Source organism: Arachis ipaensis, chromosome B2, assembly GCF_059453495.1.
Source record: "Arachis ipaensis isolate K30076 ecotype BB chromosome B2, ASM5945349v1, whole genome shotgun sequence".
NCBI lineage: Eukaryota > Viridiplantae > Streptophyta > Magnoliopsida > Fabales > Fabaceae > Arachis > Arachis ipaensis.
The window spans coordinates 121,443,675-121,470,399 of record NC_142437.1 but is presented as its reverse complement, the minus strand read 5'-3'; the positions used below and the strand labels follow the sequence as shown (position 1 = coordinate 121,470,399).

At 36.3% G+C, this 26,725-nt stretch overlaps 4 protein-coding genes, 1 long non-coding RNA gene and 1 pseudogene across 16 annotated transcripts; 1 reads left to right on the top strand and 5 right to left on the bottom strand.

Moving 5' to 3' along the window:
* Positions 1–1,206: 1,206 nt before the first annotated feature.
* Positions 1,207–9,382, bottom strand: LOC107626211 (protein WHAT'S THIS FACTOR 1 homolog, chloroplastic). 9 transcript variants are annotated; one of them, XM_088504153.1, is made up of 4 exons: positions 8,855–9,342; positions 7,282–8,341; positions 5,703–5,907; positions 1,207–3,165 (listed from the first exon to the last, which is right to left on the bottom strand). In XM_088504153.1, the coding sequence occupies exon 4, from the start codon at positions 3,042–3,044 to the stop codon at positions 1,770–1,772; it is 1,275 nt and encodes a 424-aa protein (XP_088360279.1). In that variant the 5' UTR covers positions 3,045–3,165; positions 5,703–5,907; positions 7,282–8,341; positions 8,855–9,342; the 3' UTR covers positions 1,207–1,769. The 9 variants fall into 9 exon arrangements, 8 of the variants coding, with proteins under 8 accessions (XP_088360279.1, XP_016184526.1, XP_020972189.1 ...); XM_021116530.2 differs by having other exon boundaries at positions 1,553–3,165; positions 5,703–5,873; positions 7,282–7,877; positions 8,855–9,369; XM_088504151.1 differs by lacking the exon at positions 7,282–8,341 and adding an exon at positions 6,562–6,716 and having other exon boundaries at positions 1,553–3,165; positions 5,703–5,873; positions 8,855–9,348.
* A 466-nt stretch (positions 9,383–9,848) lies between these two features.
* On the bottom strand, positions 9,849–12,043 carry LOC107626210 (pentatricopeptide repeat-containing protein At2g20710, mitochondrial-like). The gene is made up of 2 exons (XM_016329033.3): positions 11,558–12,043; positions 9,849–11,382 (listed from the first exon to the last, which is right to left on the bottom strand). The coding sequence occupies exons 1-2, from the start codon at positions 11,852–11,854 to the stop codon at positions 10,111–10,113; spliced, it is 1,569 nt and encodes a 522-aa protein (XP_016184519.1). The 5' UTR covers positions 11,855–12,043; the 3' UTR covers positions 9,849–10,110.
* A 910-nt stretch (positions 12,044–12,953) lies between these two features.
* Positions 12,954–16,132, bottom strand: LOC107627965 (F-box protein At3g58530-like; annotated as a pseudogene). Its single transcript, XR_015904986.1, has 11 exons — positions 15,998–16,132; positions 15,421–15,504; positions 15,081–15,211; positions 14,901–14,977; positions 14,362–14,432; positions 13,957–14,043; positions 13,805–13,877; positions 13,656–13,723; positions 13,507–13,575; positions 13,192–13,297; positions 12,954–13,105 (listed from the first exon to the last, which is right to left on the bottom strand). The product of XR_015904986.1 is annotated as an F-box protein At3g58530-like (transcript).
* On the top strand, positions 15,734–18,318 carry LOC110269089 (uncharacterized). The gene is made up of 4 exons (XR_002358129.2): positions 15,734–15,931; positions 17,234–17,446; positions 17,823–17,907; positions 18,000–18,318. It is a non-coding gene; the product is annotated as an uncharacterized LOC110269089 (long non-coding RNA).
* A 990-nt stretch (positions 18,319–19,308) lies between these two features.
* LOC107626208 (pentatricopeptide repeat-containing protein At2g20710, mitochondrial) lies at positions 19,309–23,044 on the bottom strand. 3 transcript variants are annotated; one of them, XR_001617499.3, is made up of 4 exons: positions 22,574–23,016; positions 21,186–22,398; positions 20,513–20,856; positions 19,309–19,625 (listed from the first exon to the last, which is right to left on the bottom strand). XR_001617499.3 is itself a non-coding variant. In XM_016329032.3 (3 exons), the coding sequence occupies exons 1-3, from the start codon at positions 22,868–22,870 to the stop codon at positions 19,600–19,602; spliced, it is 1,536 nt and encodes a 511-aa protein (XP_016184518.1). In that variant the 5' UTR covers positions 22,871–23,044; the 3' UTR covers positions 19,309–19,599. The 3 variants fall into 3 exon arrangements, 1 of the variants encoding a protein (XP_016184518.1); XR_015904985.1 differs by having other exon boundaries at positions 20,513–22,398; positions 22,574–23,044; XM_016329032.3 differs by lacking the exon at positions 20,513–20,856 and having other exon boundaries at positions 22,574–23,044.
* A 1,176-nt stretch (positions 23,045–24,220) lies between these two features.
* Positions 24,221–26,352, bottom strand: LOC107626207 (pentatricopeptide repeat-containing protein At2g20710, mitochondrial-like). The gene is made up of 2 exons (XM_016329030.3): positions 25,926–26,352; positions 24,221–25,742 (listed from the first exon to the last, which is right to left on the bottom strand). The coding sequence occupies exons 1-2, from the start codon at positions 26,220–26,222 to the stop codon at positions 24,432–24,434; spliced, it is 1,608 nt and encodes a 535-aa protein (XP_016184516.1). The 5' UTR covers positions 26,223–26,352; the 3' UTR covers positions 24,221–24,431.
* Positions 26,353–26,725: the final 373 nt, after the last annotated feature.

The window sequence follows — 26,725 nt, the reverse complement described above, 5'->3', positions numbered from 1 at the left end:
AAATGCAAACTAAAACAATCAAAATTTATGATTCAGAAGGAAAATAAAAGCTTCATCAATGCAGACATTATCCTATGCAATTAGTGAAACTAAATACAAAGGAAAACTTCTGAAGTATTGTAGTTGTTATATTAATAGAGCAGGACAGGGCAGAACTGAATTGAAGCTAGAACATCACCCTAAAGGCCTAAACCATACAACATCACAGCATACAGAAATGTAAGTTCACATAGCACTGCGTGAAGTAGCAGTAGCACTTACAGTACCGAGAAAATGAAAAAAACAGTAACTAAAGAAGATGACATCAATAAAAATCAAAGATAGCCACCAAAAAAGGAAGCAAACTTATATAATCACTTAGCCAGAAAAACTAACAGAAAAACAGAGCCCTCAGATCTCATATAGCTAGCTAGAAATCAGCTAAAGCTTATGCCACTAGCTTTATTCACAGACTTCTTGCACCATGAGGAAGAAATAAATAAATAAATAAATAAATAATTATGAAAGATCGCAGTTCTCAAAGTTATCGAGAGAGAGAGAGAGAGAGAGAGAGAGAGAGAGAGAGAGAGAGAGAGAGAGAGAGAGAGAGAGAGAGAGATTGGTGCAGCTCTAGCTATGAACAAAACCTGTTAGCCAGGAGATTGTCTGTCCATCATTGGGCAGAATTAAAAAAAAAATAAACAAATAAATAAAAGAAGAGGGAAAGGGGGGAGGGAGGGACTAATTTGGAACAATTTCTCAAAATTCAATTCTTTAAAATTTGAAGTTGCAGATCAAAGCATGTGGCAAATAAAATTGTATCCAAATGCTCTTAAAATTTTGCAAAGTTTTCTTAAATAAAAAAGGGTACTTTCTTCCTCTAAATAAAGCCAATCTAAACCCTCACTATTAATTATGCAGTCAATTAATAAAAGTAACTTAGAGCTCAGTGCGGCGCATCATCATTCATAAATTAAGTCACTAATTTTCCCTTAGAAACATGACCCCAAAACTACTATATAAACAATCAAATCTAACCAACTAGCTCAAATAGCAGGCAACAGAAGGTAAAAGTATAAAACATAGGAGTGCCCTCAGATCTCATAGCTTAGAACTAATCATAGACCGTTCCATAGCCAGTGGTGTTCATCAAAAGCCTTCCAAAGGATCAGAATCATAATCATCATCATTGCCAAATATATGTATGTGTATGTATATATGCATGCATGTGAGGAGAGAGAGAGAGAGAGAGAGAGAGAGAGAGAGAGAGAGAGAGAGAGAGAAATGGTGGAAGGCAAGTGATGAACTTAACACCACAGCAAAACTGCTCAATACATTTTGAATTGTGCATCATTGGGCAATCACCATTGACCATTATCCAAAGAAAATAACAAAGAACATGGGAAGATAAGGTTTTCTATTTTAACTCAACAGCAACTATGAAGAGAAATGATGCAGGAATCTTATATTAGAGTTATGTAGGTTTTAACTGGACTATGCGCTCAGTCTCTCTTCTAATATATAGAAAGTACAGCTTACACATGCTGTTGAATCATCAGCAATAAGGCAAAAGTAAACACAACCCAGCCACACCAAAATTTAATTCAGAAAACTGAAAAAGTCAAAACGCCAATTTAAGGGACATTTCAATCCAAAAAAAAAAAAAAGGTTCAATCCATATGTGCGTCCATGTGTATGTATGCATATGTAGCAGGGAGGGAAGTGTTGATATCAAATTTATATAAACCAAATGCACAAACTAGATTATCACACACACACTGCTCAGAATTTCATGAAGTATCATCATCAAACAGAACTTTATAAAACCGTTTCCTTTCCTCGGGGTCAAACAAACCTCCCGGCTTATTGTTTCCATCCTTATCATCATCTGAGTCAGCATTTTCGCTTCTTCTCCTCCTACACCTTACTTCATCTACTCTAGCCAAAGGAACACCTTTCTTCCTCCTCTTCTCCATATTTATGAGACGCCGCCTCTGATTGTACTCATGAAGCCCTTCCTGCATCAGTTCCCCAAATTTCTCCTTCACAACAACCAAAGGATCCTTTTCAACAAGTTCAGACCCAACATACGCCTCCCTAAGAAGAACTGTGTAAATCTGATATTTGTTGGAAACATAGAAAATCCCAGGGTGCTTGAGCAACAACACATTCAACCTATCAGGCAAAGCAAACTCTCTCCTAAAATGACCCAACTTCACTATTGAGGCTTTCTTCCAAAGAGTCAAAGACAACACCTCATGTACCAATCCCACATTCCTCTTCTCCATCTCTTTCGATCCCTCCACCAATTCCCTATGGTCCATGTAAGGCGAAAAGTAAGGAACCAAATCGAATTCACGGAATCTCTCCCATGATTTCACCCAACTGAAAGGCAAAGAACACGAGAATGTTGGCCTTGTATTGCCGCTCCTCCTGGCTGCAACCTCCACTGTGGATACAGCAAATTCAGGGTCCCAGTGAATCAATTCAATCTCCATAGAGCTCCTCCTCCCACCCTCATTAACAACACGGAACAAATTTGGGTACTTTGCAACAATCCTAATCACGTAATCATCGGGAAATCCTAAATTCCTTTTCAGCTCATTGATTTTCAGAACATTAATCCTCTTGTTGACGCTCATCATAAGTAATTTTGCTAACCTGCAAACGAAAGCATTTTCTTGAGACTCCCTAACAGATTCCTCCTCTTCGACAAGGCTCATCATGCGCTTGGAGAGGTGACAGCGGTGTTCATCGCCGGTGAAAGTAACATCGAAGCAGGAAGGGTACTTGTGGAGCCAGTTGAGGGCTTTGCCTTTGAGGTCAAGGGTTTTCAACTTCTTCTGAAGGGATGCAATGGGGATCTCTTGGTTTGGATAGCGGAGGATGATGTTCTTGATCTGGTTGTTGACAATCCAGCGGCGGTTGCGGGAGAGCACGGATTCGAGGTCTGGATCTTTCTTCATGGACCACAGGGAGAAGGTTCGGTGGAGAAGAGAAAGACATTGTAGTTGTTGTAAAGACGAAATCAATGGACCACGACGATGAATAAGTCTTGTGAGCATGTGATTTGGTCTATTGAGACAAGAATGAATGTGACAAATGGTTCGAAGTTGCGATATGGTTCATCGTGGTCCAGAATCAATTCCAATTAGGCAATTAACAATCACATTGTAGCAACGAAGCCTATTAACAATCAACAATTAATTAGAGACAATTAACAATCAATTCTAACAATGGTAATTTCAGGGCCCTCCTAATTAAAATTGAAAATAAGGTGCATCCCTATTATTTATATTAGTAGAATCATAATATCATAACCACAAAATAACATTTTCTTTCCAATTCAAAATTAGCAAACCAACCCAAAATCAGCAATCGACAGGATAACTAAATTAGTAATTAGCAAACTTCTCATTCAACAAATTGACAAATTCAAGTCTCATCGTAAATTCATAACCAAGCAATTAGTCCATTACATTTCATCAAGGTTGCAAGAACTAAATCGGTCATACCGGTTTAATTAAATATAAAGTAAAATTATTAAAAATTTAATATATAATTTAAAATATTTAAAAAACAATATCAATCAACAACAAAATTACTTCAAAAAATTTAATAAAACCACCATCAACTATCATCCATCAAAATTTAAGAGAGCAGTGAAACACCATCAACAAAATTATTCAAATCAACCATCAACAACTATTCCAGTTTCATGAAAAATTATAAAAACCAAAAACTTAACAACAGAAGCAGACACAACATTATTCTCCCTAAGTTCAGAATAAACAAATCAGTACCACCATAGCACCATCAATAACTCAGAATTAAAAAAACCAGCAATCAACAACTCAGAAATCAGAATCAATAAAATTAACAAAATTTAACAATGCAGTGAAGCACCATAGCTACTCAATAATTACTCAATAGTTACTCAATCAATTGCATGCTTTCTGAATAAGATTTCTGTGATTCAAGGACACATACAAAATACAATAAACTGATATAAATTGCTTTCTCAATCAATTGCAGACAATTTGGAGTGCAAGAAAGCAAGTTAGAGCGAAAACTTTCATGGCGAGGGTAGGGGATATAGAAAGGATAGAGATGATATAACTAGCGACAAATAAAGTGAGAGAGACCAAGAGTTACAAGGCCATGCACCCTCCGGGCACCAGAATAAAACTCTGTAATAATTGTCCACAAAAGTGCGAGAGTTTAGGATTTGTTAAATTGAGGCAGCGGTTACCGGCAGTGAGGGAGAAAGGGAGGTGACGGCACGGCGAATACTCCACCACCGAGCAGAGAGAGACGTCGCAGTGAGAAAGAGACAGAGAGAGCTCGAAGAGGGACAGGGCGACGGAAATAGATCCGTGCGACGCCGAGGAGAAGAAGGTCGAGGAGAAGCAACAGACCTTCCACAGGCAAAGACAGACACGAGCTCGACAACAAGGACAGGGCGGCCAACGACGAGGACGAGCCAACCTTTTGCTGATTTGCTCTGATAGGGTTAGGGTTGGTGAGTGGAGCTTTGGGCGTTTCAGCGTCTGTGAGAGATTCAAGGGGGAGGGGGACGGGTGATTTGGCATCTGGGCTGACGGTTTTTTTTTTATATTTTTTTTTGGGTAGCGAACCGGGAGATTAAAAACCGGTCCGGTTCAGTCGATTTACCAGTTAACCGCTCGTTCGACCAATTAAGTAACCTTCGGTGGTCCTCCAACGAGAAGAGTATGGAGGAGAAAGTGCACGAATGTGACGCGGAGAAGCTAGCGGCACTGCAACAGTCCTTCTCCTTATGTTTACAATGCAAAAAACTGGCAGAATATAAGGCTCGATAGGGAGTAAGACCGCCGATGACGAGCACCCAAAGGACGGCAAAGCTCGAGCAGAGACACGAGGAGGGAGAGAGGCGAGGGGGCGCGAGGACGACACGAGCAGGAGATGCGCAATGTTAAAACCAAGGTTGCGATAACCGGACCGGTCAATAAACCGATGAGGTCACTGGTTCAATGGTTCGACCGAGGTTCAACCGGGATTCAACCGGTTTAATTAAATATTAAATAAAATTATTAAAAAAACTAAAAATAATTTTAAATATATAAATTCAATAATTTCTAACTTAATAAAATTTAAAATTTCACATAATAAATTATCCATAACTTAATATTAGAGGTTCACAAACAACTTCAAACATCAAGTTTATAACTAAACAACTTCATAGATCATTAAGGAAGAGAAATATAGTGATACTAAGAATTTGAAAAGTGCCACGTTCAACTCTTAAGTAGCAAGTTTAAAAACAGAGCAATTTCTAGAAATTTGGGCAGCAAGTAGCAGCAAAATATAAGCACATGAATCCAAAAATTGCAATTAACATGAGAAAAACATGGATTGCATGTACAGAGGCAGCATCAAACTTAATTTCACAAGTACAGTTCAGCAGGGCAGCAGGTAGAATCAGGTCACATGAAACAGAAACAGCACAGCAATGATCACACCAACATCATTCAGCAAACAAGCAGTATTAAGCCATGTTGGATAATCAAGAACGGAGCAATTATCAGGCCTAGAATCCTCTAACCACAACCTAGCTACTTAACAGCATATATATCTATCTATCCTAACAAACAGAATTAATCAACAATCTAACTAAAATTAACAACAGAATTAATAAAAGAAAGTAAAGAAACAGAGCAGGAAGCAGGAATGAGGCAGGGGACCTGGAATGTAGCAGAGACAGACTGGGAAATGGAAAGGGGAAGAAGAGCAGAAGTAGTGCCGCCCAGAGTTGGTGGTGGCTGGCTGAGCTCGCGGCAGTGCAGAGAGCGGCGCGAGCGGCGGAACGATGCAGGGCAGAGAGATTCAGCTTCTCTCTGTGGCAGTGACGAGAGCTGAGGGGGGTGCAGAAAATCATGAACAAATAACCTCAGCAAATCAAAAACCAAAATCAATTCATCATGAACAAATAACCTCAGAAAATAAAAAACCAAAATCATGAAGCAGCAAACAAATTCATCATGAACAAATAACCTCAGAAAATCAAAAACCAAAATCATGAAGCAGCAAACAAATTCATCATGAACAAATAACCTCAGCAAATAAAAAAACAAAATCAAGCACAGAAAATCAAAATCAGAAGGCAGCAAATAAATCAAAATCGCAAACAAATAAATCATAAAAAGTTAAAATGCCAACATCCAAATTTATCATCAATCATCAAAATCCGCCATAAACCACAACATTATTGATACCAATGCTGCATGCCATTAATTCTAGATTGAGTCATAAATTAAGGAATGGAATAATATATATCCTCCTGCTTTAAGTTTGCTTATTGATTCCATAATACAGTATATATCTGTTCACCAGTTTTGTAATTTATCATCCACAAAAGGGAAATTACAATCCAGTGAATCCACAAAGACCTCAAACTTGTCAAGTTTCAAAAATTTAACAAATATGGATATATGTGTGAACTGTTCCCCTAATTATCTACACAGACTTGCACATGAAGATGGAGATATCATTAACACTTTTTTTGGGGGAATAATTAATTTAAATATTAGAGTGCAACCGTACTAAACGTAATGAAAGGGGAGTGCTTAAACGCCATTCTCTTTGCTTCTTATTCAGTGGTCTTCCTTTCCCTCTGTTGCCTCTCACATCAGCTATACCCCACGTGCAACACTTAGTTTCCATGTCAAAGGTTTCAAGCCTGAAGACCCCATCACCTTCTGCAGATGAATTATCAGAATCATTAACAATGGAGTAATTCACATACATAGGCCGGTCCTTGAATCGATCCAGGTCGGTTGGAATCCGAACTATTCTTTCAACACTTGGAGAAGACACTTAAAGTAACAGAAAGTCAGATTTGTTAAGATAATAATCATAGAACCAACGAACAAGAAACTTTGATTAAGCCACTAGTGGAACTAATATGATAACATAGGGCTTCAAGTTGTGATTGTGATAGTCTCGCATTATATATATTCAACATAGAACAAACTGCTAGTAAGTTAGTTGAAATGGTACCTCCAATACAATCTAATCCAATTACAATATCACAGCAACCCACAGCAAAGTTCACACATTAACTAAAAACAATTATTCACAATTATTCAATTCAGTAACAACAGCAGGGTTCACGGATTAACTAACAACAATTATTCAACCCAGTAACAACAGCAAGGTTCACAGATTAATTAACAATAATTATTCAACAATTATTCAAACCATAACAAGTTCACAAATTAACTAACAACAATTATTCAACAATTATTATTAAAAAAAAAATACCTAGAAGCTAGAAGCCTAGAACAGAGCAGGGCAGATCTTGAGCAAGAGGGAGACAAGGGCACGACCGAAGGGCTGACCGGTGGAACAGAGATGGCGCCGGCGACGATGGAACAGAGCTGCGCGACGGAGGTAGGAGGCGAACCCGGTGACGGTGTTTTCAAAGCTGAAACAGTAGCTGCACGATGGTGGAACAGAGCTGTACGATAACGACAGTGGCTTCGAAGCTCGTTTCGACGACGGCGGCGTGAGCTGGACGGAGGTGAGGGAGTGAGATCGATGAGGGTGAGAGGAAGGAGGAGCTCGAGGGACATGGGAGGGATGGGTTCGCGTTTAGCCGTTGTGTGGAGCTAGGGTTGCTGGGTTGGGTAATTGGCTAGGGCATCAGCATCCAAAACGACAGCGTTTTTTGCAAAATTTAGAAAACCAGCCGGATCCCGATTCGGTTCAACCAACCGGTTTCCGGCCGGTTTGAAAGTCCAACATCAGTTTTTCAAATCTCCGATTTCAGCGTCTGTCCGAATCATTATTCCCTTTGGTATACGGTTCGACCAGTTCGAACCGGTTTTCAGAACCTAGTCAATACCTTGCAACAAATGCTATTCAAGTGTTTCTAAGCTTTAAAAAAAAACATTTGAAATCATAGTTATCAGAACCGAATCGGCAATCCACCCGGTCATATGACCGAGTCACTGGATCACTGGTTCAACCGGTGGGTCATTGATTCACCCGGTTGACCCGGTCATAATTTAAAAAATATAAAATTATATAAGTGAAATCAGAATTACATATTAAAACTTAAAATGCAAATCTTTACAAACATAATAATAATAATCAGATGTTAATTTTTAGACAACTAATGATGCAAAAAGAGATAATAAACTAGTTTCTAGTACAAAATACTTTCTCTATTTAAATAAACAAGAGCAAGCAAAAGTTAACATAATCGATAATCAAGTCCAAGTGATTTTAAGATCGACATCTATATCTTCATAGGACAATTTTAGAGCTTGATCAACATTTTCCTCATTTTGATTTGTATCTATATCTTCCATAAGAAACACTGCATTATGATGTTATGCAGAACATCAGAAACAGAGAAAGAAGAGTTTGAAGAGAGAGGTACAAGAAACTAGTGAACTGAATTAACTTCATCTTATTCTTTCATCAATGAATCAATTCTACACACCTCTTAGAGGGATGCAAGGGCTTTATTTATAATAGAGTTGGAAAAGAGAAAGATCAGAGATCAGAGTAACAAATCCTAACTAACTGTACCAAACTGATTTTGTTATTGACTAACTCTGTTATCTCTTATCCCTTAACATACAGTAACAAAAGATTTAGCATTTTTTAAGCAACACAACAAGAAGGTTCAGTAACAAATTCAACTCAAGTCAGTTGTCCAGAAACAAATTCTACTTCCAGCAACAACCACATTTATGATAGGTTCATGATAATCAGTAACAAATTTCAGCAACACATTCAACTTTCAGCAACAAATTATTTTGGCAACAAAATCAAAGTGCAGTGATACAGCAACAAAATTGAAACAGAAAGAACAGCGTGAACTCACCAAATTGGGTTGCACGAACCACGAAGGAATCTGACGGCGAAGGAGAAGCTGATGACGAGGGAGAAGCTGACGGCAAGGCTCGAAGCAAGAAGACGACAACGAAGACCAGCGCACTGGGATCCGTTGCCTCTATTACCGGCGACGAAGAGCGCGGGGAAGGGAGAGATCGAGACCAGGTGCGAGACAGACCGTGAGAAGCAAGAAGATGACCACCACCACCACCTGAGGGACCAGATGCGGTTCCGTCTGCTTCTGCCGCCAGCAAAGCGAGCGCAGGGGCACGGGACCGCGACGACGACCAATGTGAGTGGACGAGGTGAGAGATTGAGAGAGCGACGAGGTGAGGCCGTGAGAGACTGAGAGTGACGACTGTCGAGGTGAGGGGAGAGACGAGAGAGGGACTACTGAGTACTGAGTTCCGACTGCCGAGCTAGAGACGGAGAGAGCACAGAGACTGGCTGGGTTAGGGGGGTTCTACTCAGACTCTCAGATTTGGCATTTGGGCATAGGGTTTCATCAAAAGGAAAGGGGAAGAAGGGGTTATGAAACGACGCCGTTTCAGATAATAGGAAGAAAAGAAAAATGACCCGGACCGGGTTAAATTAACCGGACGGGTCACCGGGTTTCACGAAAACCCGTCAGTTCAAACCGGGTTCGACCAGGTCTGTTGCACAACCAGTTCAACGAGTGGCTCGACCTGGCTAGGTGATCGGGTGACCGGATTTTCGGTCGAACCGGCCAAGTCGAGCCGGATTTGATAACTATGTTTGAAATGATTTTTTAAATTTTTTAAAATATTTTAAAAAAGATAAAAATAATTTAATCTTTAAATATTTTATATAAAAACATTTTTTATTTATTAATTATATTTAAATAAAACAATATAATTTTTTTAATAATCTAATAACACTCAAACAAACTCTAATATACATTACCATTTTTTTTGTGCACACTATTAACATATTCTTTTCTTTTTTGGTGACTAAACTACCAATTTACCATGAATCAACCATCTTATATTTCAAACTCAAATTTCCTCAACCAAAAGTTATTACATAATACAGATTTCCCATCCATTTACTTTCTTTCTATCAAATTAAATTTGAACTGAAACATCTTAGAAAATCTAACATGGATACATAGATCATAAATGTAAACCAAATGTTGGTCCTTAAACTTCATTGTTCAAAAGATGTGTACACCAAATGTAAACCCTAATTCATGATTTGACTAATTGAGAGTCATCTCTTAACATTTTATTGATGGCTAAGGCAGAAGTCAGGGCTGTTCCTATCTTCCTCTGGCTCTGAAATTTCACCTGTTTGTTTATGTGAATCGCCTCCCAGCACATCAATTGCAGGCACATTTGACTCCAGATCCTTAATCCAACTCATCAGCTTGTTATGAACATCAAGGGAGATAAAATTCTTGTTACTGAGTAACCTTATCAAATCCTCTGCCTCCTCTATATCTCCATTAAATTTCAAGTACTGAAAAATGGCAGCTAAGGATTCCGGTAGTGGCCTCCACTTACACCCTTCACAGATAGAAACTGCCTCTTTCATACATCGAGCAGCCCTCGCAAAATTTCTTTGTGAAATATATCCAAACAAGAGCCATGACCAAGTCCATAGATTTGGCTTTCCTCCCTTCATGATTGTCCTATTAACAATGGCTTCAGCTTCCTCCATATTGCCCTTTCTGCTGTAAGCTGCTATCATCAAGTTCGGAATAAAGAAATTTTTTAAATACCGGTTTCTAGATTCCCACTCGTCAAAGATAATCTTAGCAAGTTCGATGTCATCCAACTTGAGAAATGAATTTATTACAGCTGAATAATAGTCACTTTTGAGTAACTTCCCATCCATCTTGTAAATATTCCACAACCTCATCACTTCTTCTTTCTTCCCTATTGTTGCATATTGAGTCATAAGGTAAGGAAAGGCCTCTTTCCAGATTGTAGAACTCGCGCGCTCCTCAGATTTCTTTAAAGCGTTAAAAGCTTTATCATGAATCCCAAGTTTGCCATAACAATTGGCTGCGACAGCATAAACACTCCACCAATCTGCATGTTGGGAATACGATGGATCATCTTCTAATTGTGCAAGATGTTTGTTGATTCCCTCAATATCAGATTTGGCCGCATATGTATTAATCAAGGTGGCAAATGTATATCTATCGAATTTAATACCCTCTTCTTTCATTTCAAGCAACAAATTTTCCACTTTGTCATAGTTTTGTCTTTGATAGTAGAGGTTAAGCAAAGGATTTCTTGCCATAGTAGACCTTGCGAAACCCAAATGTTTCATCTGCAGCATGATCCTTTCAGCTTTATCCACATCTCTAACTTGAGCATAGCAATTAAGAAGAGAGCTGTAACATTCTGCAGCTCTTAAGTCTGTCGGAATGCTATCAAAATAGGATTCAGCTTCTTCTATTCCCTTAACCTTTGCAATCAAGTCCAGTCTTATACTAAAATCTCCAGATCTAGGTTCAGAGTATCCTTTCTCGGACATCCAAAATGATACCTGAAAACACGGTTCATTTTAACAAAGATCCCAAAACTCAACCCAGAAAAACATATTATCTTTGACATTTGAATCGCATTGTGCAGCTAGATCATGATTCAACCTAAAGTTCGAATAAATAATCTTTTTATTAATTAATTAACGACTAATCAGTAATTATCCATGATGAAGATACCTCGAGGGCGTCTTTATATCTTTTGCGTGACCTAAGTTGCTTGATAACGAATAGCAGTTTATCGTAGCTAAGAGTTTGGCCATCCAGAACCCACTGCTCGAGAATCGTAACAACCGGGTGAGTTTGATCTCTCACATGGAAGATCCGACGGTACAAATGCTGCGGGAGAGGAACGACGGCGCTTTGGTTCTCCTTCGCCGTTGAGAGGTTGGAGGTGGAAGGGGCAGAGGTTGTGTAGGTCACGGAAGAACGAGGAAGAAGACGTAAAGCGGATTTCAGACGGCTGAGTACTATCATTTCTTGTTCGGAATTCAGAGAGAGAGACGAAGAAGGGTTGCAAGATGCAAGTTTTGTTCTTCAGCAATGGAGTTGCAGTGTGAGCGTTTGGAATAGTAGTGAAATATTGTTTGCGAATACTGCGGAGTGAGCTGTGAGCAACAGCATTTGGTCTCAGTGGCAAAGTTGTAATTCGATGTAACTTCACAAGAAAGAGGTGAATGATTTTGGAAAATAAATCTAAAAACATTCTTAGTATTCGTTAGATTCCCTATCTGAACATTATTACTTCCACAGTCCACACAATTAGTAGCTAAACAAAAATGATTAATATTCTTGGCGACATTTCGTACATAGCATTTAAATAGGGTAAAATTTCAAATCTTTAATTTGGTACCGCAACACGTAAATAGATTGCTTTATGTAAACCAACATACAAAAACAGAGAATTATTGATCGCATTTGTTAATACCTCTAATTCTGAATTCAGTCAATATGTGATTATGGATCAATTTTATATTTTGGCAAATAAGCCACTTTGAGTACGAAAACATCTTCATAGAACCGTTGAATATCAACAAAGTACTTATAAGTTATAAACCTATTTTAACCCCCTGTTTTTGTGACTAATTCAAGTTCCTCATAGCCAAAATTGTAGACTCAGCATTTACTCTGCAGTGGAAATGCTTTTACCTAGTTGAATAATGACAAAAATCCTCACATGTGCAATCAAGAAAGGAATAACTTCTTTTAGTGCCCTAGAAAAATCCTCTTACTACATGTGAAATATTGAATTATGTTTAGGGAAATAATATACTAGAAAATAAGAAAAATAAGGAAATAGCATCATGATGTTAGATACATGCACGTTGGAAGATTTTTAGCTAGCAAGCTAGGGAAAATGATCCTCTTTATTATCAAACATTAAGTATTGATTTGCAACTCAATTTAGACCAACTAAATCAAGGTGAACCTTAACACAATCCAGATATCTTCAAAAAAAAAATCAAGTACACTATTTGAAGTCAAAATACAGAGACTCACTTGTTTTGCTATAAATTGGTTAAAAGAAAAAAGCAACACAGAAAATGCTGAAAGAATTGCTTGGAATGAGATAAACAACTTTTTCAGTTATATGCTTGTAAAATGTTTTAAACAGAATAAAAATTTTCATTTGGTGGAATACCATAAAGGGCACATCAACTATCAACTATGCACCTTAAAGCATTTCAAGTTAGGAAACAACCGAAGCAATTCTTCGCGGCTCCGTCTCTGCAAAGAGGTAAACTGTTAGAAAAAGGGGTCCAACTAATACTTGTAATTTGTATATATGGAGCTACTTCCAAGCACAAATTTACCTTGATTCCTATACATCCATTCACATCAAGAGTTGTAATTTTGTCAGAACAGGACTTTGAGAGTTCCTCCAGGCATTTATCAGTCACACCAGTTAATCCAAACAAGCTGCAAACATTTCCTTTCAACACATTAGCAAGATAAGAGTTTTTTAAGGTAAAAAATAAATATAAAGAGGCTCAATTTACATTGTTGTAGCAAGGACATATATCTATATATGTAAGCAACAAGCGTGTGCATATGTCACTGCATTACTTTAGACATTGCACCACCAATACCATATACACAAGTTCAACAAAGTTCTCAAGTTGATATACCTTAGAAATTCAAGAGAGGTACAGTTTTGTGCAATGGATATAACTCCTTTATCAGTCACTCGGACACACCTAGCAATCAAAATGAAAGCTAGCTCGATTACTTTTATATATTAGAAAGTTGCATATATTACAGTTGATGCTTCATTTACCATGTCAAATTCAGAGATGCAAGGTTCTTGGACTTAGAAATATAGGAAAGTCCTTCATCTGAAAGATTCTACAAGCCAAAGTTTTTTTTATCAGAGGTCAATATTTGATATGTTTCTGCCTAGAAATCTCAGTAATCTGAAGATTTTACCTGTGCACCACAGAGATCCAAAAACTTGAGATGCTCCAGAAGGCATATTTTCTTGTAAGCTTCATCTGTGAAACTAAATCAGAGTAATGATGTGAATTAATCCAATTCAAGGTCAAGATAACATTAACTTTAAAAAGAGTTACAATGCCAACCTAGACAATGCATAGAGATTCAAACTCTGAAGAGATAGGCATTTGTGCAATAATTGCTTCAACCCATCATCTGTTATCTTGATTCACCTATGAACCAAATCATGAGATATAAAGTACCATCATAGAGGTATAAAATTATAATTTACTCCAATGTTAATTTTAATCATCTAAGCGTACAGCTGCTTGATATATTATTATGAAATGTATTTTGAGCCAAAATGTTTGCATCTTACAAGGAACAGGAGTTACAAACAAACACGGGCATCTAACATGCCAACAAACATTTTCAAACTATGCATAAACGTTTTGAAAGACATCTACAAATTTTCATAATATGAAAATTGTTCTTTATAATCGCATAATGTGTTTGATGATACAGAAGCTGTTATAAATCAATGCAAATACCTAGTCAGATTCAGTGACACTAGTTCTGGATAATTCTCAGCAACACATTGTAAGCCATGGTCTGATATATTCTGCAATTATTAGATCCAGGTAACTTGTTCAGAAACAATTGTTGAAGACATGATTACAAATTCTCAACACCTCAGTTTAGTTCAACACATAACTGTAATTACAAAACTGCACTTAGACAATAAGCTTCAACTCTTCATCTGTCACAACAAAGAGGCTGAAATCATAGTTCCAAATAACTCACTGTCATTCATTTAAATAATAGATTTGCTGACTCCATTTAGTGACCTTCAAATTCCCATATGCTAGATGTTTTAAGACTTGTTTACTTAAATTGGTTTGTATAGTCATTTGCAACACGGAACTATGTTGTTCATCTGAGTTATAAGCTTCAAGTGAAGGAATGGATTAACTAGATACTCATTCTATGCAATACTTTTTGTTTATGTAACAATTTTATTTTCATATTCACATTAATGATAAAACACTTTAGAAATCAAGTTGTAAAACTAATCCAAAGGATCACGTACCTTACAGCCACTTATGTTCAAATCAACTATGTATTTGCAGTTCTGAACTGTTTTGTTTCAGTCCTGTATCTGTCACCCTGAGAATATGATTGTTCAGTGTTTTACCTTGGATTCAACTTTGAGTTCAAAAGTAAGGATATAAACAGTTAATTTAAACATCATAAGAAAATATTAAATCACCTCACATTCCAGTAGATGGAAAAGTTTTTCAGCTGAGGGCAGCAACTGGTTATTGCTTCAATTCCTGTATCTGAGATTTTTTGGCAGCCATTGAGATTTAAAGACTCCAAGCATTGAAGAGATTCAAAGCACTAGAAATGCTTGAAAACTTTGGTTAGAATGAAAGTCAGAACATAATTTACATCGTAAGGTAGTTGTGCAAATATTGTTAATTAAGGTTATCTTCTTTCTTTTAAAATGAAAAGAAGTAACTGATAGTGATTTCAGAACTGAAAATATCAACTTAGCAAGCATAACAGATAGACATAGTATTCACTTTAGATGAAAAAGAATCTGTTACCTTTTGCTTAATAAGGATGAGATGCGAGTTGTCAATGTCTCGCGCAAATTCTAGGTCAATCTTCTTTACATGGCGATATCTAGGCTACAACAACCAAGCAAATTTCATCCCAAAAGTCCAAAACACCATTAACTAAAATATGCTGAAAAAACAATTACAAAGGGGAAACTAAAAAAAAAGTTCAGGAAAGTCCTTCATAGTATCTCTAATCTTTACTTTGAAAATCTGAAATTTACAACAGTTACTAACTGCAGCATCATCAATATAATCATCACACTTCACAGGAGAAAAAGAGTTTAACTTGACACATTTTTAGTATCATTTCATCTATCCTACATATTCATCAATCATATATTGCCAAATCCCTAAAAGCTTTATCAAAGAGTCCTTGTTTCGTATAACAATTGGCTGCAATAGCATAAACAGTACAATCTAAATGCCAGTACTGAATCCGATTATGTTCTAACTGTGCGAGAAGCTTGTCAATTCCCTCCACTTTAGAAGTGGCAGTGTAAGCACTAATCAGAGTACCAAATCTATAGCTATTGAAATTAATACCCTCTTGCATTTCACATACAAAATTTTCCAATTTGTCATAGTTCTGTGTTTGATGGTAGAGATTAAGCAAACCATTTCTTGACAAAATCGACCTTGCAAAACCCAAAGCTCTCATCTTCTCCATGATGCTTTCTGCTCTATCCACATCCCTAGCATGGACATAGCAATTAAGAAGAGATATACCATTCTTCTATCGTTGAACAAAATTTCAATTGAACATTGAGAAATGACACCCTGTGAATGCAATTCATTAGTCCTTTTTAACAAAGATTAGACCTGCAAAACACTTCCCAGTGAATACTTTCAATCACACATATTATGAAGTAAGGTTCACTCTGTCTTTTATCCTGCAACCAATATCAACAAATTCCTCAACTTCGAGATAAGTAGATAACACTCTTACCCTAGACCTTATTTGCAACAATGAATTTTTCTTTCCAAATTTGTGATTATTAATTGGTGTCTGATTGTGTGAAGATTTCAGATCTGACTTGACTTGGAAAACTTTTTCTGGAAAAAAAAAAGAGACTTGTCCCTTTGATTTAACCAAACCAACACAATTTGAATAGGAAGTGCAATTTTCCCTTCCCTTTGTTTTTGATTGAATCAGAACTTTGCATCAAATACAACAAAACCATATCATATGTTTAATTTTTTCTTAACAATGCTGCATAATTTGGCACCCCCCAGAAAGTGTATTCTTGCTGATGATGAGTCAACTGGAACAATTGGCAAGTGTCTATCCAGCATCAATGTTGAGAAAGTTGAAACTAACAGGCGAGCTCTTAGGGAGCTCCTCTTCACTCCTGGAGCTCTTCAGTATCTCAGTGGAGTTATCCTCTTTGAGAAAACCATGTCTTGTTAGCTTAATATGTGTTAAAATAGTTTGTTACGATGATGACTTGATTTTCACTTTGTCATGCTTAGTTTCTGTATTTTTCTGTTGCATGTCTGTCTGACTTTTCAGCTAATGATCATGAATAGAACCAGCTAGGCTTGGTAATAATTAGTCATGTAGTTCCACCTATTTAGTGTTTTATTTGCTGGTATTTATGACTGTGTTTTATGTAATTATCTGATTGATGGATCTTATGTAAGACTAACTGTATTATGCTGGTTCTTGTTCAATAAAGTGTTAGATAATTAGCATATCTTAAATTCTTAACTGGATTAAAAGTAACTAGGAATTAAATATTTAAATCAGGCTTGGCTGCTTTTTTTATTCCTTGACTTGTTTTTTATGTGAATCAAGCAGTTCTGATACACCACTTATCGAAGAAGCTTACACAAAAACTTCCATTCAAATTACATGGACTTGCTGTTAGATCAACTTTCCGTCCATCTCGTTCCATTTTCTTTATTTGTACAAAGCAGAGTGTTCGTGTGTATGATTTATTGAAGATTAAGCTCATAAAGAAGCTAGATACTGGGCTCCGTGAAGCCTCATCTATTGCAGTTCATCCTGGAGGTATGATTGTTTATTTTTATTTATTGATAACAAAAGAGAGAATTTCATTAGTTAATAGAACAAACAGTACACAGGAGTCAAGGAAAAGATATCCTTCCTAAGCCATAAAAATAAAATAAAAAGGAAAACCATAGAAATCAGTGAACTGTAGCTTCCCAATCTCATAATGTCTAAGAGGGAAAGTCCTCTGAAAAGTCATTAATATGCTTTGCACCAGATAGACACTAAACGCCTAATTCTATCCCAAACAATAACATTTCCTAAGGATCTAGGAGGTGTGATTATTGTTGTTATGCAGATGTCGCATAATCAATTAGTTTTTCATAAAAATGAAATTATTTCTTCATAACTACTTGTCTGTATGCTCTGTTAATAGGTGATAATTTAATTGTTGGGAGCAAAGAAGGGAAGCTGTGTTGGTTTGACATGGACCTTTCATCTAAACCTTATAAAACTCTCAAGTAAGTTTTGTTATTAGCTAGTGAATGAGCTAAATATTACTTCACTGCATTGGCATTCATCTTACCCCCTTTGTTTGTTCTTTTGTTTGCAGGAAAGAAATTTTGCATCTTTACAAGTGCAAGATGAAAGCAAGAGTTATTATTAACAACAGATAATTGTATTCTAAATATAAAGCTCTAGAGTATTTCAAGTAAAATGGTCTTGAAAAATAAGTTTATTCATAATTGCTTTATGAACTTGAAGCTGACCGGCATAGAATGACTTTTACTATGTTGGTTGCCTAAAATTGGAAGTAGTCGAAATGCTCTAAGTATTGAAGTAGAAGGGGAATGTGCAACTGGTTCTCAAAAATTGGAGTAATATCCTGGTGTAATAATTGTGAGACTTTATTTTATGATTGATGTTGTACTTTGTAGCTTTATATGATTATTTGTATTAAGTTATATTGTATTATATAACTTAAAATAGATAAATTATATTTTATAAATTCAGGATATGTTTGAACTTTGCTACTGCTCATTCTTTTGATTAAGTTATATTGTATCTATCATATCTAGCAATAATTAGTTACGATAATGTATAGGTCACTAATAACTTATATTAACTGACAAAGTAAAGGAAATTAATAATTTAGAATTGTAACATGTAGAAAAAAAGGATAAGTTAGTGTATAAACTAACGAAAAATAACTTAGTAATTTGACTTTCAAAGAAAATAGTAAAAATATCTAAAAAAAGTATTCATCATTCTTAAATATCGTCATACTCTGCTTCCACCCTACTCCTATATTGTATACCACTAAACCATTTACTTGTACAATTTCATACTATTAAACTACTATCATTAGACAGTCAAACCAAATCAATAGAAAATATAACTAGCCACATTACTAAGCACATTAATAAACCATAACTACACAAATATATGCAAATAATTTGAGTTTTGTAGTTAATGGAATTGGAAACAAAACAGGAATTTGTTGCTTCTAATTAGCCCAAACAAATAAGTAGAGCCTAGAATTGGTGCAATGAAACAGAGCACTATATAGTTGTAATTGTAGCTGTAACAATATATAGTGCAACCTGAAAATATTATCATGCTGCCACTCCACAAACTTTTACCACGAAATTCAATTCAATGTATAAGATCAAGACTCAGAATGCCATTATTGGAAGTAGTCATTTAGACAACTCATGCAAATATCAATTAAATCAAGAACCAAAATTATAAGCCTTCAATATAGCCTTCACACGATTAAATTGCCATGCTAAACTCAGCAGTCAGCAGGGATCCAAGAATGATTCATGATGCAATCAGCATTCAGAAACGTGTCTGTGTAGGTTTTCAATTATTTAATGTACACTTAAGTGCCATTTGTTGAGCTTAAATGAAAAGAACAATTAACACTTAATTCGTGGCCTTTTTATATACTTTACTTAAAATAATTCTACCATATTTAAAAAGAAAAAAGAAAATTGAACTGAATGATACAAAAATAAATTACAGGTATTGATCGTGTTCCTAAATGTCATATATTTATACTCAAAACATTGTACATTTCCTAGAGCTACAATTTCTACTTCTTGCTTCTTCCTGTTTACACATGCAATCTGGCATGGGAAACGTATAAAGAGAAGCACCAGGCTTTTTCAACTCGATGCCCTTTTGATCACTGTGATGAAGCATGTCTTTCATTTGTTGTTTGAAAACTTCCCACCTGCATAATTATGCATAAATTAAAACATCAAGTTATGAGAATGGAAGTTATTGATATTGAAATAAAAGTAACTTAAGGATGGTTGGCAGCCTGGAAGAACAATAACATCAACATTTATAGAAATAAGTGATAAATAACATCGAATTCGTTTTGAGACAAGCATCCAAATCATAAAAAGGGTGAAATATTATCTTCTAAACTGTGCCATTAGTCATAATAAGTTAATAGCCACTGGCTAAGCATTAGTTTGTCTTGAGAAAGGAGTTCTAATCTGCCTGAAAACGATAAAATCAACCAAATGTGTATGCAGCAAATATTTTTAATAAATATTAATAAACCTCAACAAAAAAATAAACATAACATTATCTATCTATAAAGCATTGCAGGAAAAAGCCAAGAATGAAGAACAAAGATTGGCCAATGTCTTCACACATCCAGAATAAAAGACAACCAGAAGCATTATCCTAACCCATGGCAAGGTTGCATAAAATCAATGATAAACATTTAAAGATTACTACCATCATTGAAGTTAAAGAATGTATCTCTATCTAACAGTTGAAATTTTTGAAGAAAAATTCATTGTGTTTGTTGCCAATTGCAATGCTCAGTTAAGGCAATGCATTTTCTTGTCCACCCTTAATCTGCCATTGAAATGAAGTAGTTGTTTTATTTTCTTAAGCTCCAACTATTCAACAGAACTAAGTAAATGTCTTACAGTCATCTACCTTCCTAATCTAGGGGTAACTTATTTATCTACTGAAGTTTTATTTTATTGAAAATTTCATGCATTTAAGATAAATGGCACATTTAAGAACGGAGTGATTTTATGTTTTTTCCTTAAAATTTTCATAGAAAAAGAAATAAGTCAAATAAAAATAAAATGGAACCTTAAAGGAGTAGGTCGCAAAGGCAGAGGTGAAGGAAGAAGGACAAAGATCAGAGTCGCTGGTGAAGAACAGGGACAGAGGGGCGACAAAAATCAGTGAAGTGGTGGACCCGAGTGTTGCGGTGCGGCTGCGGAACCGTGTTCCGGTGGCGAGGATCAGAGAAAGAGCGAGACCGCGGATGAAGAGGAACATAGAGCAAGCAACAGTGAGTGAAAGAGGGGCAAAAACCCTAGTAGAGCAAGCACGGTGTAGGAGAGAATGAGTAACCGAGGAGGTAGCGAAAGAAAGAACGACGACGGTGATGGAAAGAGAATCTGCTAGATTTTCCTATCCCTTCTTTGAATCTGGAATCAAAAGGAAAAGGAGAAGAAATGCCTAATACAAATAAATTGAGGGTCAATATTTAATTATGAATATTTTCAAAAATAAAAAAACGGGATTCAATTTGTAAATACTTTTAAGTGGGTTAATGATACTCCCACATAAAAGTGGGAGTAAGGAATCCATTCACCTACACCAATTGGTCCTAAACTTCATTGTTGAAAAGATGTGTACACCAAATGTAAACCCTAATACATGATTTGCCTAATTGACAGTCACCCCTTAACATTTTATTGATGGCTAAGGCAGAAGTCAGGGCTGTTCCTATCTTCCTCTGGCTTTGAAATTTCACCTGTTTGTTTATGTGAATCGCCTCCCAGCACAGCAATTGCAGGCACATTTGACTCCACATCCTTAATCCAACTCATCAGCTTGTTATGAACATCAAGGGAGATAACATTCTTGCTACTGAGTAACCTTATCAAATCCTCTGCCTCCTCCATATCTCCATTAAATTTCAAGTACTGAAAAATGGCAGCTAAGGATTCTGGTAATGGCCTCCACTTACACCCCACTTCACAGATAGAAACTGCCTCTTTCATACAATGAACAGCCCTCGGAAAATTTCTTTGTGGAATATATCCAAGCAAGAGCCATGACCAAGTCCATGAATTTGGCTTTCCTCCCTTCATGATTGTCCTATTAACAATGGCTTCAGCTTCCTCCATATTGCCCTTTCTGCTGTAAGCTGCTATCATCTTGTTTGGAATAAAGAAATTTATGAAATACCGGTTTCTAGATTCCCACTCCTCAAAGATACTCTCAGCAAGTTCAATGTCATCCAACTTGAGAAATGAACTTATTACAGCTGAATAATAGTCTCTTTTGAGTAATTTCCCATCCATCATGTAAATATTCCACAACCTCATCACTTCTTCTTTCTTCCCTATTGCTGCATATTGAGTCATAAGGTAAGGAAAGGCCTCATTCCAGATTGTATAACTCAGGCGCTTCTCTGATTTCTTTAAAGCGTTAAAAGCTTTATCATGAAGCCCGAGTTTGCCATACCAATTGGCTGCCACAGCATAAACACTCCACCAATCTACATGTCGGGAATATGATGGATCATCTTCTAACTGTGCAAGAAGTTTGTCGATTCCTTCTATATCAGATTTGGCCGCATATGTATTAATCAAGGTTGCTAATGTAAATCTATCGAATTTAATATCCTCTTCTTTCATTTCAAGCAACAAATTTTCCACTTTGTCATAGTTTTGTGTTTGATAGTAGAGGTTAAGCAAAGAATTTCTTGCCAAAGTAGACCTTGCAAAACCCAAATGTTTCATCTGCAGCATGATCCTTTCAGCTTTATCCACATCCCTAACTTGAGCATAGCAATTAAGAAGAGAGCTGTAACATTCTGCAGCTCTTGAGTATTTCGGAATGCTATCAAAATAGGATTCAGCTTCTTCTATTCCCTTAGCCTTTGCAATCAAGTCCAGTCTTAAACTAAAATCAGCAGAACTAGGTTCAGAGTATCCTTTCTCAGACATCCAAAATGATACCTGCAAACACGGTTCATTTGCACAGAGATCCCAAAAATCAACACAGAAAAACATAGTATCTTTAACATTTGAATCGCATTGTGCAGTTAGATCATGATTCAACCTAAAGTTCGAATAAATAATATTTTTATGAATTAATTAACGACTAATTAGTAATTAATGATGATGACGATACCTCGAGGGCGTTTTTATATCTTTTGCGTGACCTAAGTTGCTTGATAAGGAATAGCAGTTTATCGTAGCTAAGAGTTCGGCCATCCTGAACCCACTGCTCGAGAATCGTAACAACCGGGAGAGTTGGATCGGTCACAGTGAAGATCCGACGATACAAATCCTGCGGGACGTAAACGGCGGCGATTTGATTCCTCTTCGCCGGTGAGAGGTTGGAGGTGGAAGAGGCAGAGGTTCCGTAGGTCACGGAAGAACGAGGAAGAAGACGTAAAGCGGATTTCAGACGAGTAAGTACTACCATTTCTTATTCGGAATTCAGAGATGCAAGATGCAAGTTTTGTTGTTCATCAATGGAGTTGCAGAGTGAGCGTTTGGAAGAGTAGCGGAATATTGTGAATACTGAATACTGAATACTGAATACTGCGAAGTGCGAAGTGCGAAGTGCGATGAGCTGTGAGCAACAGCATTTGGTCACAGTGGCAAAGTTGTAATTCGATGTAACTTCACAAGGAAAAGGTGAATGATTTTGGAAAATAAATCTAAAATAAAAGTTAAAAACACTCTTTAATAGGATTTTTTATTTTAAATTTTTAATAAATAAATTAATTATAATAATTATTGAAATAAATAATTTAAAAAATATTTACCGAAATAAATATTTCTCTTATTTCATTTACACTGTAAATGAGATAATTGTGCATGTATCTCGTTTTCAGTATAAACAGGTAAATACAAAACGTGTATATTTTACGTATAAACGAGATATATATGTTATTCAAAATAGTATGTTATCAATGGTGTTATGTTTATGTTTGATTGGTATTGGTAAGCTGCATTATTATTAGAACTTAGAAGCTTATATATAGGTGTAGCTTCTGCTATGTGTAATTCTATATTTGCTGAATTGCTGCTCCTGATGTGGCCCAATTCGCTGCCGCTGCCCTTGATGTGGCCTAACTCGTGTGCGCCAGTGGTAAATTGAGCTATTTCGTGCACGCCAGTAACGAATTGGAGTCGCAGCTTTTCAACCTGCCACTGCCAGTTTCAATTCGTGGCTATCAATCCTGAATTGGAGTCATGCGCCACACCTGAAATGGCTCTGCGCATCTTGAGAAGTATTTTCCTTCATGCATATTTTGGAAAATAATACCTTTTTGTTATTTATTTATATAAAAAAGCCAAGTGATTCAAACTAATACAGAAGTATTACACCATTCCAACTTTTATATTAAAATTAATTTAAAAAATTCCGTGATGTAACAAGACTAATTATATGCTGTTCGAAAGTTATTAAATTGTTAAAAAAAATTGGTGTATTTAGTAAATTTTTAATAATAAAAATAAAAATATTAAAAAAATAAAAAAATATTTTTTTTGAAATATAACTTACATTTTTTAAAAGTTTTTTATTTTAAAAAATATTTTTAACATAATAAATAAAATTTTTTTATTTTATTATATTTAAACATAATTATTAAATTAAAAAATTTTTTTACATAAAATATTTAAATATAAAATTATTTATATTTTTTAAAATATATTTTTAAAAAATTACTTAAAAATATTACAATTTTATTTGGTAACATATTGTTTTCTATTTTGGTGACTAAACTATTACCATGAATCAACCATCAAATATTTCAAACCCAAATTTACTCAACCATAAGTTATTACTTAATACTGATGTCCCATCCTTTTACTTCTTCTATCAATTTTGAAACGAAGCATCTTAGAAAATTTAACAGAGTGATATATAAAACATACCAACTCAGAATCAGCCTTTTTGGTGAACCATTCACCTACATTAATTGGTCCTAAACTTCATTGTCGAAAAGATGTGTACACCAAATGTAAACCCTAATTCATGATTTGCCTAATTGACAGTCATCCCTTAACATTTTATTGATGGCTAAAGCAGAAGTCAGGTTGTTCCAATCGTCCTCTGGCTCTGAAATTTCACCAGTTTGTTTATGTGAATCGCTTCCCAGCACATCAATTGCAGGCACATTTGATTCCACATCCTTAATCCAACTCGTCAGCTTGTTATGAACATCAAGGGAGATAATATTCTTGCTGCTGAGTAGCCTTATCAAATCCTCTGCCTCCTCCATATCTCCGTTAAATTTCAAGTACTGAAAAATGGCAGCTAAGGATTCCGGTAGTGGCTTCCACTTACACCCCACTTCATAGATAGAAACTGCCTCTTTCATACATCGAACAGACATCGGAAAATTTCTTTGTGGAATATATCCGAGCAAGAGCCGTGACCAAGTCCATAAATTTGGCTTTCCGCCCTTCATGATTGTCCTATTAACAATGGCTTCAGCTTCCTCCATATTGCCCTTTCTGCTGTAAGCTGCTATCATCATGTTCGGAATAAAGAAATTTCTGAAATACCGGTTTCTAGATTCCCACTCCTCAAAGATACTCTTAGCAAGTTCAATGTCATCCAACTTGAGAAATGAACTTATTACAGTTGAATAATAGTCTCTTTTGAGTAACTTCCCATCCATCTTATAAATCTTCCACAACCTCATCACTTCTTCTTTCTTCCCTATTGTTGCATATTGAGTCACAAGGTAAGGAAAGGCCTCTTTCCATAATGTAGAACTCAGACGCTCCTCTGATTTCTTTAAAGCGTTAAAAGCTTTATCATGAAGCCCGAGTTTGCCATAACAATTGGCTGCCACAGCATAAACACTCCACCAATCTGCATGTTGGGAATACGATGGATCATCTTCTAATTGTGCAAGAAGTTTGTCGATTCCTTCTATATCAGATTTGGCCGCATATGTATTAATCAAGGTGGAAAATGTAAATCTATCGAATTTAATACCCTCTTCCTTCATTTCAAGCAACAAATTTTCCACTTTGTCATAGTCTTGTGTTTGATAGTAGAGGTTAAGCAAAGAATTTCTTGCCAAAGTAGACCTTGCGAAACCCAAATGTTTCATCTGCAGCATGATCCTTTCAGCTTTATCCACATCCCTAACTTGAGCATAGCAATTAAGAAGAGAGCTGTAACATTCTGCAGCCCTTAAGTATTTCGGAATGCTATCAAAATAGGATTCAGCTTCTTCTATTCCCTTAGCCTTTGCAATCAAGTCCAGTCTTAAACTAAAATCTGCAGATCCAGGTTCAGAGTATCCTTTCTCAGACATCCAAAATGATACCTGCAAACACGGTTCATTTTCACAAATATCACAAAACTCAACCCAGAAAAACATAGTATCTCACTATCTTCAACATCTGAATCGCATTTTGCAGCTAGATCATGATTCAACCTAAAGTTCGAATAAATAATATTTTTATTAATTAATTAACGACTAAGTAGTTATTAATGATGATGACGATACCTCGAGGGCGTTTTTATATCTTTTGCGTGACCTAAGTTGCTTGATAACGAATAGCAGTTCATCGTAGCTAAGAGTTCGGCCATCCTGAACCCACTGCTCGAGAATCGTAACAACCGGGTGCGTTTGATCTCTCACACGGAAGATCCGACGGTACAAATGCTGCGGGAGATGAACGACGGCGCTTTGGTTCCCCTTCACCTGTGAGAGGTTGGAGGTGGAAGAGGCAGAGGTTGCGTAGGCTACGGAAGAACGCGGAAGAAGACGTAAAGCGGATTTCAGACGGGTGAGTACTACCATTTCTTATTCGGAATTCAGAGATGCAAGTTTTGCTCATCAGCAGTGGAGATTCAGATTGAGCGTCTGGAAGAGTAGTGGAATATTGTGAGTTTGTGAATACTGCGAAGTGAGCTGTGAGCAACGGCATTTGGTCTCAGTGGCAAAGTTGTAATTCGATGTAACTTCACAAGGAAAAGGGAAATGATTTTGCAAAATAAATCTAAAATAAAAACACTTTTTTTTTATCGCGGGCCCCGGGGGGGTTCAACCACCCCAAAAGAAACAAAAGGAGTCACAAACAAAAAGTGTAAAGTACTAATTCGGTGATAGCTTTTTCTCTCGGAAGGAGAGCTGATTTCTCTAGATAGCTAGAGCAACTACTTCGACAGGAAGCTTGTTTATCTTCGGTAGTGGAGCTCTGTTAAAGGAAGAAGGAGAAAATCATAACATCAGCAACCAAAACAATCACAAATTTCTGAGTCTAGTTTTTCAGTTTAGCTAGTTAACATTTTAAACTCATGGCA

Excerpts from the sequence above, each read along its gene's own strand:
- LOC107626208 (XM_016329032.3), bottom strand. The coding sequence starts at position 22,870 with ATGGTAGTACTTACTCGTCTGAAATCCGCTTTACGTCTTCTTCCTCGT. Across the intron at positions 22,399-22,573 it reads GATATAAAAACGCCCTCGAG|GTATCATTTTGGATGTCTGA; the intron begins GTATCGTCATCA and ends CCGTGTTTGCAG. Across the intron at positions 19,626-21,185 it reads CGATTCACATAAACAAACAG|GTGGGAAGTTTTCAAACAAC; the intron begins GTGAAATTTCAA and ends ATAATTATGCAG.
- LOC107626211 (XM_016329040.3), bottom strand. The coding sequence starts at position 3,044 with ATGCTCACAAGACTTATTCATCGTCGTGGTCCATTGATTTCGTCTTTA.
- LOC107626210 (XM_016329033.3), bottom strand. The coding sequence starts at position 11,854 with ATGATAGTACTCAGCCGTCTGAAATCCGCTTTACGTCTTCTTCCTCGT. Across the intron at positions 11,383-11,557 it reads GATATAAAGACGCCCTCGAG|GTATCATTTTGGATGTCCGA; the intron begins GTATCTTCATCA and ends CCGTGTTTTCAG.
- LOC107626207 (XM_016329030.3), bottom strand. The coding sequence starts at position 26,222 with ATGGTAGTACTCACCCGTCTGAAATCCGCTTTACGTCTTCTTCCGCGT. Across the intron at positions 25,743-25,925 it reads GATATAAAAACGCCCTCGAG|GTATCATTTTGGATGTCTGA; the intron begins GTATCGTCATCA and ends CCGTGTTTGCAG.